This window comes from Orbicella franksi, chromosome 2, assembly GCF_964199315.1.
Source record: "Orbicella franksi chromosome 2, jaOrbFran1.1, whole genome shotgun sequence".
Taxonomy (NCBI): domain Eukaryota; kingdom Metazoa; phylum Cnidaria; class Anthozoa; order Scleractinia; family Merulinidae; genus Orbicella; species Orbicella franksi.
Window position 1 is genome coordinate 30743347 of NC_138146.1, and position 17370 is coordinate 30760716.

The 17370-nt window shown below is 37.1% G+C and overlaps 2 protein-coding genes across 2 annotated transcripts; both read right to left on the reverse strand.

Moving 5' to 3' along the window:
* Nucleotides 1-4222: 4222 nt before the first annotated feature.
* LOC145469664 (uncharacterized) lies at nt 4223-8166 on the reverse strand. Its single transcript, XM_081453422.1, has 5 exons — nt 7890-8166; nt 7304-7530; nt 6773-6931; nt 6372-6503; nt 4223-5263 (listed from the first exon to the last, which is right to left on the reverse strand). Exons 2-5 carry the CDS (start codon nt 7425-7427, stop codon nt 5001-5003), a joined length of 678 nt encoding a protein of 225 aa, XP_081309548.1. The 5' UTR covers nt 7428-7530; nt 7890-8166; the 3' UTR covers nt 4223-5000.
* Nucleotides 8167-11059: 2893 nt separating this feature from the next.
* Nucleotides 11060-13090, reverse strand: LOC145469676 (uncharacterized). Its single transcript, XM_081453432.1, has 3 exons — nt 13005-13090; nt 11562-12757; nt 11060-11170 (listed from the first exon to the last, which is right to left on the reverse strand). The coding sequence occupies exons 1-2, from the start codon at nt 13054-13056 to the stop codon at nt 12495-12497; spliced, it is 315 nt and encodes a 104-aa protein (XP_081309558.1). The 5' UTR covers nt 13057-13090; the 3' UTR covers nt 11060-11170; nt 11562-12494.
* Between the last annotated feature and the right edge of the window lie 4280 nt (nt 13091-17370).

The window sequence follows — 17370 nt, forward strand, 5'->3', positions numbered from 1 at the left end:
CTTGTTTAGGATGTGAAACAATGGACACAACTCAATTATAAATTTGCCTCATCTTTACAAAGCGGGAAAGAGACAAAATGATACTTTTTGCAAAATACGTTGAATTTAAGAAACAGCTTTAATTTTAAATGATACTTTAAACAATACGGAGTTGTTATTCATGTGAACAATAGAAGGGACTTTTTTCTTTGTAAAATACTCAAGGGATACGAAAAATCAAAGTTGTACGTTTGAATGGTATAAAGCTCGTGAATGAAGAGCTTTGAATTCAGAGCAAGCGCATAAGACGTCAAGTGCTCATAAAAATCGACCCAATGAAAGTAAAAACGGAGAATCGATAATAATTGCAAATACATTTAAAGCGATCTTTTTCACCTGTCAGCGTTCCAAAAAGTATGGCAGCTAAAAAGACAATTACAAACTTCATGATGGATAGTTAAATTGCATCCGTCACCCTCAGCCAAACGAAGTCTGTGCGAGTTACAGGAAAGGGGTAATTTATAGTGAAATTTGTTTGATAAGCTTTCTCTACCCTCAATTGCTTTCCAAAGTTAAGTCAGGCAGGTTAATTAAATATTTTGTCACTTAATGTGTTTGAATTGTCCAGATAAATGCAGGGTACGTAAAGAGAAAACTACTGTGTTTGTTTTATGTTTTGTTTACAAAGAGAAGGAAAACCTCCAACGCTGTCATGCGGGAATTCCTTCCTTCGTCTACATACAACAATTAAAGGAAATCAAAAATAACATTCGTTGTTAAGAAATGGGAGAGCCGTATCAGGTAACTTTAAAAAGTTAAATTGATTTTCAATTGGTATTTAATTAAGCACATTTTCCGTTCAAACAAAACGATTGATAAAAGAAGAAGGAAAAAACATAGAATTGACAAGCAAATATATCCTAGGAAAAGAATCTAAAGACTTACAAAGAATGTTATCAGGAAATATCTACCGTGATTGGGCTACGGAATCAACAACCAGACTATTGCTTCATTCCCGGGAGCCTCGCTCAGCCTTGCTAACAGATAACAAATAACTAACTGAAAACTCCAGCTACCTTTGAAAGGCAAACACTTCTGAGTAAATTGCTTAATGTTTATAAGCGCTTTGCTTTATGTACTTTAATTGCTTTTGACCAAAACCGCCGGGTAAATACAATCTAGGATCCCATGAGAGACGACAGTCTGATTTGTTTTTTCAAAAGTCACGTTTGCTGGCTGCTTTTTTTTGTTAGAATTTCAATAATCAATGCAGTACATTTAACTAAATATTTTTTGGCAATCTGCACCACTACATATCGCTTTATCCTTTAAAGGTGAACACGTTTTCTGGAATGACTGGCAAACCAAAAGGCTAACATATGGCTCAAAGACAACAGAGGGGAAAGAAAAAAAAAATGTTTTCAATGGCACCAGTTTATCAGATAAATTAAACTGATCGGCTTCACTTTTCGCTCGTTGAGTTTTGAAGAGTTTATGTCTGTGTTATCTGGATTAAGATTAGGATTCCTTAACTGGAAGGGTACCGAATGTCACAGACAAGTCCGTTCCAGAAAGTCTGTTTAATCAATTTTTTGGCACGTAATTCGTGATAATTTACAATTATTTCCCCACGTGGAGGTGGCTAGCGGTGGATATATAGACCTATCCGCAAATGGGCGAGGAAAATATCCACCACTAGTAGCCACCGACAAAGGGGGAATAATGTTTCTTGGTATTTACCAAACTTGTAGGATAACATATCCGAAAAACAAGAATCAGAAGACTGCAAGTATCACCTGATTCATCAGGCCATCAACAAAAGAAATCAAACAGTTTTCTTGTGTTTGGCATGATCAATGTTTTTAGAAAAAACAGTGCAAACTCCGAAAAAAGTGTTTGATTCGGTAAATCTATCGAAAAGATTAGTTCAATTCAGTCTTCAAAACTTTTGCTTCAAGCATTTTCATCATCTTAAAAGAAAGGAAAACTACTGCTTATCTTAACTACTCCGATAAAAAACACAGTTTTTCTAATCTGTCCGGATATCAAAACTTCGTCACCCAAATAGCAATTGTGCCAAATCTGAGTCCGATAAATTTGTCTGTAACTTGGCGCTCGCAATAACACGAACTAAACCCACAAAACTCACCACAACTAAAACCCCAAAATGTGTCTAATTTAGTATGCAGAGTGGAAATGCAAATGCTTTTCGTTTTGTCTCATGCGTCGCGTTTTTTGACAATGAAGTTGCAGCGAAACCTGCTGAAGTGATTTCGCGGGCTCCTCGGGTTTGTTGTTCAAGCAGTCGTGGCGGAGGGGATTTTATTGTTTTATGACGCTTGTTTTAGGGAGTCGCGTTTCCAAGTTGCAAAAAAAATTACTCTGATTCAAGAAATTTGGGACCACATATGAAATAAACCTAAGAAAAACCGGAAAATAAATAAAAGATTTTTCGTGGCAGTAGCATTTTATGTGCATTAATTCTGGGCTATTAAGAGGCCGTCTCTGTAAGAACCGACCACTGATTTTACTTCGAAAATTCGATTTTTCTCATAAGCTGGGATTTCAAAGCCCTTTCCTAGTCAATCGCTAAAATGGGTTTTATTTCATCAAAAATTCCAGTTGAAGTTTTCTAGGATTGATTGAGGTTCGGTCCGCTCGACACAAGTCGAAGGCGAGTGTGTTAGTTACTCAGTGGAATATTTTCAAAATTTCCTGAACACTAAGCGGTCGTCAGTTTTGAAAACCTAGTGGGCAGACAAATTTTATTATTGTTTTAAATTAAGGGATTTTTATACTTTCTATTCATGTAGTTCAGCAGTTTCAAACAGGTGCCACATTTTTAAAGCGTGCCTTCAAAGTAGAGCTATTTTCGCGTTTGGTTCAAAACTCGATTTAACGGGTAGAAAATCTTCTTTTAACCGTTGAAGGAACAACATTGAATTATAATTGCAACATGGCTAAACAAACTGCTATGATATATCTATAGTTGAAAAAAAGAATTGGGAATTTTGAGCGAATATTAATTTTTTTAGAGCGCCAGCAATATGTGCTATTTTTCCAGTTTCGGCGGGCATGAAACTTGTGTCGAGCGGACCGAGCTTCAATCAATCCTAGAAAACTTCAACTAGAATTTTTAATGTAATAAACTTATTTTAGTGATTGACTAGGTAACAAATCAGTGGTCGGTTCTTACAGAGACAGCCTCTTGAATTTTGTCTGTAACACTTGAAACCTTAACAGTTTGTTACTCTTTTTTTATCAAGATGGTAAATTAAATTTTAAGTAGTAAGGAAACATTGGAGTGGAATCCGGATTTTGCGAACCCTTCGATTATTTAAAGCAATGTTTTTAACCGGGTTCGAGCCTTGGCCGGGGACATTGGGTTGTATTCTTGGGCAAGACACATTACTCTCTCAGTGCCTCTCTCCACCCAGGTGTATAAATGGGTACCGGCGAATTTAATGCTGGGTGGTAACCCTGCGATGGACTAGCATCCCGTCCAGGGAGGGAGTAGAAATATGCCCAGTCGCTTTATGCTACGGAAACCGGGATAACCTCCGGCCTGGTGGGCCACTTGGCTCGTATGCAAACTTTACATTTTACAATTAAAAACAAAATTGCTCCTTGACAATTTCTTTTCCCTTAAGGTGGTAGCTCTCTATAGTTTTACGATCACACTCGCGCTTCGGACGAAAGCTCAAGTAATCTGCGCGCGCTCAAAGGAAACCGTCAGTGTTTTTCGATATTTTATGACATCAACATGAGCACAACTGGGCAAAACTGGCAGGGAATTTTCTCGCGTTTCCTTTGGTAAAATTCCGCAAAATTTGGCAGATGGGTAATAAATACTTCACTTTAGTTGGAGCTCGTTTTTCAGAGGTCTTTTCAGGGAAGTCTATCTGACCAGTTTCTCCGCAGCGCTAAATGACATAAATTTGTATAAATCTAAAAAAAACTGCCTTTACAAACCCTACTTGTTTCGTGTTTAAAATTCGTATCCCGTCGGGTTTAATGTACTGTAAAAGATTTGGAAAATTTCACCGAAGGAAATCACAAATAAAGCCATATAAACGCACCAGTTTACATTTATAATTCAAGATTAAAATCCAAGATGTTAATAGAGATGATAGTAAATCGATATATCATTGCTTATGTTTGAGAGGACTGGGTGTTAACACGAATGCAAAAACAGCTTTCAAAACATAACACTAGCGCGCGGTACGCGATAAATCGTTACGCTATTGAGCCACTTTACAGTCGCACTGTTTAATGTCGACCTCAAAGTCAAAAGCACGCGGTTATATTTTTACATTAACAAAATTTATCAACATTTGAAACGTTAAAACAAGGTCAAGTTCCCTCAGAAAGAAATCATGACTATTCCTGGCCACTTTGAATGAGCAGGAGGTCTACGAACAGAAGGGTTGTGGTGAGAAACTTCATGATGAATACAGCTTCCTTCCTCTTTTGGATGCCATCAGAAACCTTTTAATGATCATTAATTTTGCTATTTGCGTTTATAGGTCTATTTGCTTGAACAGCTGTAAGGCTTCATTAGCAGTACGTGGTGCCTGAAGTGGCTGTATTACTATCGACGCCGGCGGGACAGCTTTAGTTATCTCAGTTAGACAAAAAGCAAATAAGATTGTCTAAAGCAGGGAGTTAGTTAAGACTAGCAATAACGCTTTTTTAATATTACGCACTTTCTTTATTTTTAATTCCAGTAGGCATTTTGACAACACCAATGTTGAGTACCAATGGAGAGAGAAATTGCTTAAAAAGGCAAATATTTTTTGCAAGGCACGGATATTTAACTACATAGGTATCTCTCAGAGCATTACCAGAAAGTTTACTGTGTTGTGTTTTGAGCAGTCAGCTATGGATTTTTGAAAGATATAATAACACGCTTCACATATAACATGGCGATTTAACTGATTTTATTTCCTGACAAATGTTTACCATTTATTATCAGCCTAAATTTACCGGCGCCATTTTAAGGTGCACTTTTAAAGCAATGCTCAGTTACAGAAGTCTCCTTCACAGCAGTATAATTCGCAATTAAATCCCCCCTCTTCATTGTATCCATCTTTGCAGTAAGTCGAGCAAAGCTCTTCCGGTATGCATGCCTTCACAAAGAAGTCCTCGTCTCCCTTCTGGGCGTACATTTCACCACAACGTGTCATGTCGGACGAACACTGCTCCACCTCTTGAGATTCAGTGCAGTCATCCATCGAAGTGGAACTATAGCAATAGTTGCATGACAAACCCTCAGCGGAGCTTCCTAGAATTCATTACACAGGGTAAATTTATTGTTTTTAATTGACATGTAACATAATAATGAAAACTCCATGCAGTAACATGATAATTCAGAGTGACAGAAAATGAAAGGCTGTTAGGACATTTTCTCAGCTTCATTTGTTGAGACCTACTTTGAATATGACAACCCGCAGTTTTTCCTTATTTCAATAAAAAGCCAACGCCTCGTTCATTTTTTTACTATCGGACACGTACGTAACATGCACCATAATAAAAATAATAACAACGATAATAATAATAATAATGATGATGATGATGATGATGATGATAATGATGATGATGATGTCAACGGTCTTTGTTAAAAACTAAAATTCAAAGGATCCGTTTGAATTTACAATAAAAAAGGTTTGGTAAAATGAAAGGTAAAAATGCAAATATTGAAATAAAATTTAATTCGAAACTGCCCGGTAAAAAATGGTTTAAAATGAAGAGGGTAATTTAATAAAGTTAAAAAAGCGCCTATTTCTGAAAATTCTTTTAAAACACTTTGTCGTAACCCGCAACAGAACGAAGTTGTGGTTTCTCTCACGAGTTTGGGTAGAAGGCAGCAGGTTATGCAGTGGCCCTGTAGAGTCTTGGTCCCCTGTAGCCTCTATCGCTAGTATCAATCATGTCAGCTCTTGATGGGATCTGTATCAAATAACCGAACTTAACTGCAGGCTGAAGAAATCTGTCTAGTTGACGGAGATACTTGGAATAATAGGCGGAGCCCCATATTTCAGTATCATGCTGGAACAGAAACAATATTAGGCTCCAATTTTTTTTACAGTTCTAATGGTCTTGCACCAGCCAACGTATTTATTTGATCTGTATGTGCCACCACGCTTCTTTCGACCAGATAATCAGAAACTGCCACGAATTCCCAACTGTTAGGAATTCCAACTTAAATAAAGTTGTTACTTTATACCAACAATAAGGTATGGATCCACAGTTTCTTACAAGATGTCAAGGAAGTATGTTTAATAGAAAAGAGATGTTTTAAGTACATTTTGGATAAGCAAATGTGACATGCGCCACGTAGCACAAGCTGGCATTACACTGCATCTTACTTAACTCAAGAAAATTTTTCCTACCTTCACCTTCACCTCCGCCCTCAACCGCGTTGTTACATAAGTCAGTTGAACAGCATTCAATGTTACATTCATATCCTTCTTGGTTGCAGACATCCGGGAGGCTTCCCTGGCATATATCGTCTGTCATGCACGCTTTGTTGGACAAAAACGATGAAAAGAAACAATGTAAGAGAGAGATTACTTCAGGGTGACTTCATAAAGGTAAAAATATTATACACATAACTTTCCCGCATTCCACTTAAGTGCTACGAACAATAGCACCAGAGTGAGGTTGGGGTGGACATTTTTATACATTTGCTGTATTTTTGTTCATCCCAACCTCGACTCGGCGCTATTGTTTGTTGGAATACGGGAAAGGTCTATTGAAAACTAAGATACTGAATTAAAGTAAAGAAGCGCACCTTTCGCGTGAGCTTGGCTCGATACGCCACCAGCTTCGACCTTTACAGTCAGAGAGGCGCAGTTATTGAGATAAGAAGGACATGTGACTTGTGTTGCTTGCGATGAGCAGTCATCAAGTGAAGGAGAAGCTTGGCACTCGTAACACTTCAAACTGTGAACTTAACGAGAAATATAAAAGAAAACTTAACAAAATTAAATGCCTCATCTTCAAGTACAAAGCAGAAAAAGACAAAGTGATACTTTCCCCTCCAAAAATTTTGAATTTGGGAAACAATTTTTACATCAATAAAACTATAAACACAACGAAGCTGTTATTCATGTTAACAATAGAAGGAAAGTTTTTTTTATAAAATTCACAAGGGATACGAAAAAGCAGCAGTTCTGCATTAAATGATATATAGCTTCTGAATTAAGAGTTTTGAATTCAGAGTAACTACATCGGGTGTCGAGTGTTCATAAAATTTGAACCACTGAAAGTAAAACAGAGAATCGATAATAATTGCATCTTCATTTAGCATGTTCTTTTTTACCTCCCAACGCTCCAAAAAATATGGCAGCCAAAAAGACAATCACAAACTTCATGATAAATGCGTTGCTTGAATCTAACAACTTCAGCCAACTACAAGCTGTGCACTGTTGAAACGAAGCGTGCATTTTATTGAAACATTTGTTTGAGCAGCTTTCTTTGACTTCAATTGCTTTCCAAAGTTAACCAACTAGTTGAATATTTTGTTTCTTAGAGTGATTGACAGTTATCCTGAAAATAAAAAAAAACAAACTGGTAAGTGGAATAACCAGGACATTCTCGTATCGTGTTCTTAATCAAATTGTTCATAGAACGACCTTGGACCATAGTCGGCTTCTGCCTTACAATGAATTAGAGGGAAGGTCTTCATGAAACAATAAAAAATAACATTGGTTATTACGAAATAGGAGAGTGTTATCATGTAAACCTAAAAAGTGAAATTAATTTTCAATTGATATTCAATTAAGCACATTGTCCGTTAAAATGATCGTCAAATCGTCAAACATCTATTACGTATCCTAGAAAAGGGTTCGAAGACTTTAAAGACAGAAAAATATTAAAGACGAAGAATGTTATAAGGAAATATCTACCGTGATTGAGCAATGATTTCGCAAACTGGGTGTAAAATTTTGGACATCCTTGGAACAAAACGGTGACGAAAGTCGGTTGTTCCACTCACATGAACCTTGGTCAGATGCCCGGGCGCAGATGCTAATGAAATAAGAAATAATTGTAGTAAAACTTCTTTTGAAAGGTAAATACTTTTGCTTTAATTGCTGAATGTTTAAGAGCACTCAATTTTATGTCTTTTTATGGCGTGTGAACAAAACCGCCATGCAAACATCAATTAAGTACCCCATGAAATACTAAAATATTTGATTACTTATTATATAGATAGATATATATTTTAAAAAAGCATATATCATGTTTTTGCTGTTTTTAGAATTCTAATAATCATGCAAGGTGGTGGCTTAACAAAAAAAACCTGAAAAACGCTTTATCCTCACAGGAAATGATACAAATCAAGAGGCCATATATCTTGCCCAAAAGCAGCAGGGGGAAAAAAATGTTTTTTCAATAGTTCGTGGAAAAAATTTATTTGACTTCACGATTCGATTCCGTCGTTTTGAAAGATAGACTCCCAATCTGGAAGGGTGCCAATGAGTCTTGGAAATTATTCTGGATAACCAATATTATCAAGAGCAAAACGAAGACCGCCTGCAATCTGAATTTCATAGTAGCCTCACATAGAAAAAATGTTTTTTTAGTTAATTCTATTTTCCTGATTATTTCAAAATACGATGGTTCCATTATTTCATCACATAAAAATCGCTTGTGCTTGCATTCCCCCACTGTGTTACAAGGGTGGAGGAGGGGCAGTGACTGATAACCGTTGTTTTGATCTACAAGAGGCTTATTAAGTTAGGTGACGTTCCCGATTTCATTTCAAGTCATCTTGGATCCACCATCTTGAATTCCGCTATTTCTCGCAAAGTCAGAAAATAACGTAAATTAGTGCAAATTAATCCAAAATGGTGGCGGAATAACGAAAGTTCTAGATCTGTAATTTGCTCAAGAAAAGAAGGAGAATTCGCCATACTCGGCAGCCTAGCAATGCAGAACCGATGAAAAGTCTTGTCGAACTTCATGTTGTTAGGTTTTTTTATCACTTAAAAATTAACGTTTTAATCATAACAATTATAATTTCTGAAAATGTGATTGGTGCATAAACTGCAAAGTTGTGATCGGATAATGTAATCGGACAGTTGGCTGTAATCGGAAACCTTTAATCGCACAGTTACATAAGCCAATCATTTTAAGTCCTCTCCACTAAATCCACCAATCACAACATTGATTACAATCACTATAGTAACCAATTCAGGGTCCGAAATTAACTTTTTTAGGCAGGCGCCAACTGGCAACTGAAATTTTTTTTTCAGTCGCCATATGGAAAAATGTGGTCGCCACAAAGTGTCAATAAACTTTTTCCTTCGCAAAAAACACAAACCAAAATTTTTGGTCGCCAGATGGAAAATTCTGCTCGCCAATTTTTCTTTTAAGAATCGGAACGAAGAGAACGCGTTTGGGACCGCAATGATGGCGATTTTTCCGCTCACGATAAGATTAAATACAAACACCCTGATTATTTATACATCTGCCACTGAAACCCCACGACGAACGAATCGAATGCCGGCCATATACGCAGTTTCGTGCGACTGCCAAATGTTTCGAGTCAATTTATACCTTCTCTTGTCTCTACCTTTTGGAGAAGAAACGTACCCGACTGAAAACTGCCGTTTGGTTCTTTGCTCTATGTGCAAAACGATCTTTCCTTTCGCGTTCTGTCAAGACGATCGACGGATCGCCGTGTTGAATATCGAAATCTTCCACTAATTTCTTCGCGGATGTTCCGTCTCCACTTTGTAATAAATTACGGAAAGAGTTCAGGACATCTTTGGACACCACATCGCCAGAAGATATATTCATGGCGAAAGAACGCACGTAGCCTTCTGCGCCCGCGATACGTATTTTATAGGAAACCGCTGGAAAAACATGGCGGCGAAGCTTCGCACTGATCGTAGCTGTGAAACGTTGTGGTAGAGTTATAATAACAGGAAAATCGGTTTCATACTTCAAAAGCGGCGGAAAGGTAAAAAGTAAGTGACCAATTGGCGGGCGGCTTTGAATCTTATTTTAATCGATTTGGCTGAAAATCTAAGTTTGTGTAATTATCGTGGTTTGAAATAGTTAATCGCCCGCTGGCGACTAGCTGTGAAATTCTGGTCGCCAGTGCAAAATTTTAGTCGCATTGGCGACCAGGAAAGCGCAATTTCGGACCCTGCAATTCGCGAGGTCTGACTTCGGAAAAATGTGGAGGTTTAGTCTCCGGTGACTGTTTTGAAAGAAACTTAACAACCATTTTGCAAGCTATTCTCCACATTTTTAATTTGATATTTAAAAATGACTATTTTTTAAATGAAACTTTTACTTTTGTGGGAAATTGTAATGGTTATGAATAATTAGTAGCAAGTCATCGTGTCGTCCAATTCAGTCTGTTATCATACTCATGATTAACAAATCGGACTCCAGCTTCGCGGTCGTCCGATTTTGTTATAATCACCTGTATGATTACAGACAGAATTGGACTCCACTCAGTCCTATTACCATTATAAATTAAGAAATCTGCACACTGGTAGCAACCCTCATAGCGACGGTTGTTTACAGTCCAAAATGACTCACCAAATGGATTGCATTCAGTACATTTTAATGATACTTTACAGGAAAGCTTTAGAGATGCGTACTTATGAGAATTGTGCCTCAATGTCCTGAACATTGTTTCCTCTACCATCTTATACGCTACTTATACTTGGTTAACATTTCCATGATTGGTGTGTATTCGGGTATTTCATGGAATGTTTTTGTAAAAAATTTCGATTTATCCCCTCCCCTTGCCTCTTCCCCCCCACCCCCCTCTGTTCACAGGGCTAATTTGGGCTCTCGGAGACCGAAGTAAAACTTTAAGGCCTTTTTTCTCAAAATGACCAAATCAACAGATCACCAATATTTCGGACTCGATATCTTCCCGATTCACTGGGTTTCAAGCGAATGTTGTCAAATTTTCGAGATTGGTAAGAACACAATAACTTAGGTCATAAAACGAAAACATTTTCAATTTGTGGAATGTTTTCCATGTTATTTACGTAATATAGTAATTATTAAGTAATATCATAGTTAGTAGAGGGGAATTAAGCAACAGCAACTGTTGCATAATATTTGCCATAAAACTTCTCTGTGTCTCCTTTTCTTGTATATCCTTCATAGATTGTTTTGATGGCAGAGAATTCATTTCTATCTTCTTTTAGCTGTACCTCTACAAAGACATCAAAAAATGATAACTGTAAAACAAATAGACTACTAAATAGTTTAAACATCAAAAATTCAATGTGGAAATTGTACGTTGGCTTTTTTCGAGTATTGTGAAGGAAGCTCTATAAATTGCAAGGTTTACCCCTCAAAATAATATATAAATAAATCACTACATCTCGGAGCTTTGAGCTTTCTCGAAGCTTTTGTATAAGTATTCCTTGTTTCAAAAGAGTCCGACAGGAGATTTTCATCGAAGGAAAGCAATATATAAGCTTAATATTTGCGTGAGCATTTGCTGGATTTCGTTTGTTTACACGAGTCGAGCAGACTATGCGTAGCAAATTTAAGAACAGTAATGCGAAATTTCGACTCAAAATTACCATTTTTCAACTTACATTTCTAACTGTAAGCGCAAATTGTTCCTCTACCTCTTCAGTGTCTTCCGAAACGTCCAAAAAGGCCTCAAAATCGTCTCCCAACAGGAACAGACCGTCTGTACAGTCCGCCATCTTGAATGAACTTCTGCACGGTCAGAGTCACGTGACGGGTATGTTCAACATCGGAGGCCGCGCTATTGTTTAACCCTTTGAAGTTTGCCGAGTTTCATAACTATTCCCCTCTACTAACTATGGTAATATTAGTGAGCTTTTTCTCAGTTTCACGAAAAAGGAAACCCCCCAAAACACTGTTTGATGAGGTTTGTAACCTGGGCAACTTGCTTATGGACAGGATGAGCTTAATTCCATGCTTCTCGAACCATTCATTAGTAAGCTATCGTACTGTAATGAACACCACTTTTTAACAACACTTAGAAGGTAATTATTCACTAACTGTTGTGGCATGTGACCTGGAAAAGTTCACTTTTTAAGTCAGACTGCGAAGTCCTTCACGTGGCACCAAAACTGTCCCACAGAGTTGTTTTAAGGAGACTTATATTTTGAAGGTATAAGACCACCTTAAAGGGGTTTTCAGCACTGTCATGCGTTGTACTAAAACTCAAGCAGGACTGCTTTTCCGAAAGAAATTGCCTTTAAAGGTAATGATTGTTTGTGAAGTACTGATATTTTGCTACTGACATAATTATACACATAAGTTCTGAGATACCTCTCAGAACATCGCAGCAAAGTTAACGCTTCTATTTTGAGCTGTCGGTTAGCATTAATTATGGTTTTCTTGAAAGATATAACAACACACTTGAAGTAACAGGCATAACAGATAACATTGCAGTTTAATTTTATTTTACTGAGTCAACTCTTGTTAAATGTTTGCCATTTATTAACAGCTAAATTTTACCGGCGCCATTTTAAGGCACACTTTTAGAGCAATGCTCAGTTACAGAGGTCTCCTTCACAGCAGTATAATTCGCAGTTAAATCCCCCCTCTTCATTGTATCCATCTTTGCAATAAGTCGAGCAAAGGTCTTCCGGTATGCATGCTTTCACAAAGAACTCCACGTCTTTCGTCTGGGCGTACATTTCACCACAATGTGTTTCCCCATGCGAACACTGCTGGACCTCTTGAGATTCAGTGCAGTCATCCATCGACGTGGAACTATGGCAATAGTTGCATGTCAAACCCTCAGCGGAGTTTCCTAGAATTCATTACACAGGGTAAATTCATTGTTTTTAACATTTAAAATACTATATAAACACAACGAAGTTGTTATTCACGTTAACAATAGAAGTTACGTTTTTTTGTTTAATTCACAAGGGATAACAAAATTCGAAGCAATCACATCAGATGTCAAGCACACATCAGGCGTCAAATAATGAAAGCAAAAAAAGAAAAAGGAGAATCGATCATAATTGCGACTACATTTAGCATATTCTTTTTTTTACCTCCCAACGCTCCAAAAATTATGGCAGCAATAAAGACAATCACGACCTTCATGATAAATACGTTACTTGCTTCCGACAACCTCAGCCTACCGAGGTCTGTGCGATGTTAAAAGAAAGAGGGCACTACTTTATAGCATCATTTGTTTGACCAGCTTTCTTTGACTTCATTTGCTTTCCAAAGTTAACTGGCAAGTGGAATATTTTGTTTCTTAATGTGATTTACAGTTATCCTGAAAATAGCAAAGCATAAAGCAACTGGAAAGTGAAACAACCAGGAAATTTTGGTTTGGTGTTTTCATATAATCTTTAAGGACCTTGGACAATAGAGCTCTTGCCGTGTAATAAATTAGGGGGAACGTCTTCATGAAACAATCGAGACAATAAAAAATATATATAATAATAATAAAAACCGTTATTACGAAATAGGAAATTGTTATCAAGTAACCGTAAAAACTTAAAATGATTTTACAATTGTAAATTTAGTTAGCATCGGGCAGGCGAAGAGCCACCTTGTGGATATACTGCCCGAAATGCCATTATTATTATTATTATTATTATTATTATTATTATTAATTGATATTCAATTAGGCAAATAGTCCGTTAAACTAAAATGACTGATATAGAAACAAACCATCAGATCATCAAACATATATTATATATCTCAGGAATAGAATTGTAAGACTTTTTATGACAAAAGAAAAAAAATAATTTAAAGATGATTTCCAGTCCGTACTGCGTTCTCTCGAGAGTTTGATTACGTTTTTTGTTTTGTTTCATGTAAGACATCACAAAATGCAAACATTTCGCAACTACTTATAAACATTAGGGTGCTAAGACTGCGCTGTACGGACTAGAAATCACCTTTAAAGACAAGAATGTTATCAACAAATGTCTACTGTGACTGAGCAATAATATTAAAGTGGATTCCGCACAGTGGATGGAAAATTGTAGACATTTTTAAATAAAACGGTTCCGAAAGTTGGATGTTCCACACACACGAGCCTCGCGCAGATGCTAATGAAATAAGAAAAACTTATAGTAAAGCTACCTTTTAAAGGTTACCGAATACTTGTGCGCTAGTTGCTAAATGTTTATGAGCACTCCGTTTTATGTATTTTTATTGCTTTTGAACAAAATATCAAGTTAAAAATATCAATTAAGTATCCCATGAAACAAAATATCTCTGATTATACATTATACTACCTTTTAAAAACAGCATATATCATATTTTTGTAGTGTTTTAAAATTCTAAAACTCACGGTGGTATAATACACTGAAATCGTTTTATTGTTACAGAGAAAGAAACGAATTTTTTTGAACCAAAGAGCTCAGTGAAACATATTACTCAAAAGTAACCGAAGGGAATAATGCTTTTTCAATGGTTAACATTGGAAACATTTAATTGACTTCACGTTTCATTTCCCTCGTCTTCAAAGATAGATTTAATCTGGATTGGGATAAGGGCTAATTAACTGGAAGGAGGGTACCAATGCTCATTTTGGGAAAACTATACTGTCCTGACATCAATGTACCGCGTTCACAGGGAAGAAATTGAAGTCGAAAAACGTTTCTGACTGGAGACGGCATTGAGTACTCACGAAAAGGGATTTGCAATTCCAAAAACCATATCAGATTGTAAAAAGTGAGAAATATGAAACAGATTGAGTTTCCAAGCTTCTTAATTTGGCTCCAGTAATGGATTGCTCGTGTTCGGGGAGGTAGGATAATAGTTAGGATAGGATAATAGTTATTTCGAAAAAAAAATTGTTGTTTTTCGTCAATTTAATCCCAGAATCCTGAATATTTGTGGAGATGCTTGGTTGAATAGCACTTGATGCTGCTGAAGATGAATCCACGATATTCACTTCTTCCAATGCCGTGCGAAGAACGACTTGCATTATTAACGATAATAAACTTAGCTGAAGACCAAACTGTAAACACCTGTTTGCAAAATATGAAGTCTTCTCTTGCCATTGACTTTCAGGCCAAGTTTTTTAACCTTCTTTGTATTTTCTGGAGTAGCATCGATATTCTTGTACTGTCAGGATTTCTGGTTGTGATCCCGTTTCACGCACGAATTTTAACAAAATTACCGCGTCGCATACAATTTTAGCTGCTTTTAAAATCTTTTTTTCATGAATTCACTTTAAGCGTTTCACTCTGAGTAGCTTTCCGCGCGCCACACTTAAGGTTACCGTATACCTTCAGGGGTGTCTCGCGTCCAAGCGATGTAGTGCGTCCGGTTTAAGCTGTAGATACCTAAAGCCCTATATCAAATTAAAGCTTATAGAGCTGGCTATCAACCCATGCCAAAAATTTTGAAATAAAATGAACTGCCGATTTTTTCACGGCCACTAAATGCGAGCGTCCTAATCATCTTTTGGAAGATACAAGTCAAAGCGAATTTTGTTTTTCGCCAATTTATTTTTTTCCCGGTTTCAGGGCAAAAAGCGCTAAAAAAGCGTGTCTGCGTTTTGCCACATTCAATTGCAATAAAAAGTTACAGAACATTTTCGAAACAGGATTTAAAAAATGTGAAGCGATCGTACAAAAAATGCTCTCGGAGAAAAAATATTTCGAAATAAACAATTCGCAGACACGTTTTTGTTTTTTTTATATGTTAATCTAGCTACTGTACAAATTTGAGGGCAATCAAACAAATCCCCTTTGAGTTGTAACTCTTTAAAGTGTCTGCTTCAAGCGAAAAAATTTATTCGAGAAAACAGCGTTAATAAAAATCTCTTGCTTCGCAAACAAACTCCACCCACAAACGCCTTCAACTGGGTTCTCAGATCACTGAGCCAATCAGCGAAAGGAAAATTTACTACCATTAACTCACGGCGAAATCTCCAAAAAAACCCTTGTGTTTCGCAATGCGCTCAAGGCGGAGAGATAATTTTTCTGTAGCTCGGTTTTTCCTGAAGCTGGTCTGGCAAAATGAGGAAGACGAAAAAGGATACGAACGCTAGAGCAAACTGAACAAAAGAAAGCGCGGTGGAGCAAATGTGCATGGATAATATTCCCATGGATCTCAATGAGTTGGACGATTCATCGGTATCGGGCTCAACAAAAGAGTCACTGTAAACGTCGCTGTTATCGCTGTCGAATTCCCAAAGTTTTACAGAACCTTTCTCTTCTCTTGACTCGATCTTTTTGTCCGCTTGATACGATAGTTATAGCTTCATCCGCGAGGCCAACTTTCTCCTCTTCACTCATTGATGTGCTTTCATTCGTTCTTCGCTTTTTCGAACTGGTAAACAGAGTTTTCCGTGGTCCATGTTTACTTATAACTTAATAGAAATACACCTAATACGAAAAATGTCTGGATTAACAATGCTGATTAACTGAGTAGCCAACCAATTCATGGTATCCATATCGGTAATATTTCCGCGAATGTAGTCTCGGTTGATTGCGTGCACGTTATAGGGCTGTCAATCAAGAGAGAACTTTTACTTCCCGCCGTAACGTAAAACCTCCATTTCTCCGCCAATATAAAGTCTTTTTCAATTTTGTTTTCAGAAATTAGAGATTACTCTTCGACCATTACTTTGAACCAAAAATCCAAATTTGAAGAAAATTGCCGATCTGAAGGTATACTGTAACCTTAATAGGCAATTTTCGACTTACTTTGTGCCTCTGTTTCAAAACGAGTTTTTGCACAAAACCTTTCATATGAAAATGAGTTTGATTTGCATGAAAATGAACCTGTAAGCGGAACACACTTTCATATAAATGGTTTCGCTCGAAGACTCGTTGTGAAACAGAGGCAAAAGTCAACTCGGAAATGACGAATTTTGTCCTCATCACGTGTAACTTACAAGCCCTTTGCCACCTTTGATTGGTATCTCCGGATTTGTGTCAGGTTGGCCTGGGAGGTCACCTGCTCCCATTTACACCCTCCCCCTCCCCTCCCCTCCCCTCTCCCGTCGGTGAAAAAGCAATATGACTGTAAAACAAAACACAACACAGTCATGCCAGAAGTGAGGGTCCTATTCGGAATTCGTATTTATGAAATTATCCTTATTCTCAGTATCTTTCTAAGATATATTTAGGAAGATAAGTTTGGGCTAATTTGATACAAGTCTCAATTCATGAAGACATAAGGCATGATAACAAAAACATATAATTAACACCAGCGACCAGTTTGTTTTCATTTGCTGTCTGAAGAAATAAAATGAAATTATCTTGTGAATCTCTGATAGCTAAATCTTTGTTATTGCTGTCCCGAGAAAAAAAGAAACTTACAGATGATCAAATACGTCGCTTTGGAATATCCCAAACTTTTCCGCTGCTATCAGCTGAAAGAAGTCATTGATCAATTTGTTTTTATGTACCATTCTTCTTCAAATACTGTAGTTGGTTGGCT

Excerpts from the sequence above, each read along its gene's own strand:
- LOC145469664 (XM_081453422.1), bottom strand. The coding sequence starts at position 7,427 with ATGCACGCTTCGTTTCAACAGTGCACAGCTTGTAGTTGGCTGAAGTTG. Across the intron at positions 6,932-7,303 it reads ATTTTTTGGAGCGTTGGGAG|TTCACAGTTTGAAGTGTTAC; the intron begins GTAAAAAAGAAC and ends TTTCTCGTTAAG. Across the intron at positions 6,504-6,772 it reads GAGCCAAGCTCACGCGAAAG|CGTGCATGACAGACGATATA; the intron begins GTGCGCTTCTTT and ends TGTCCAACAAAG.
- LOC145469676 (XM_081453432.1), bottom strand. The coding sequence starts at position 13,056 with ATGAAGGTCGTGATTGTCTTTATTGCTGCCATAATTTTTGGAGCGTTG. Across the intron at positions 12,758-13,004 it reads AATTTTTGGAGCGTTGGGAG|GAAACTCCGCTGAGGGTTTG; the intron begins GTAAAAAAAAGA and ends AATGAATTCTAG.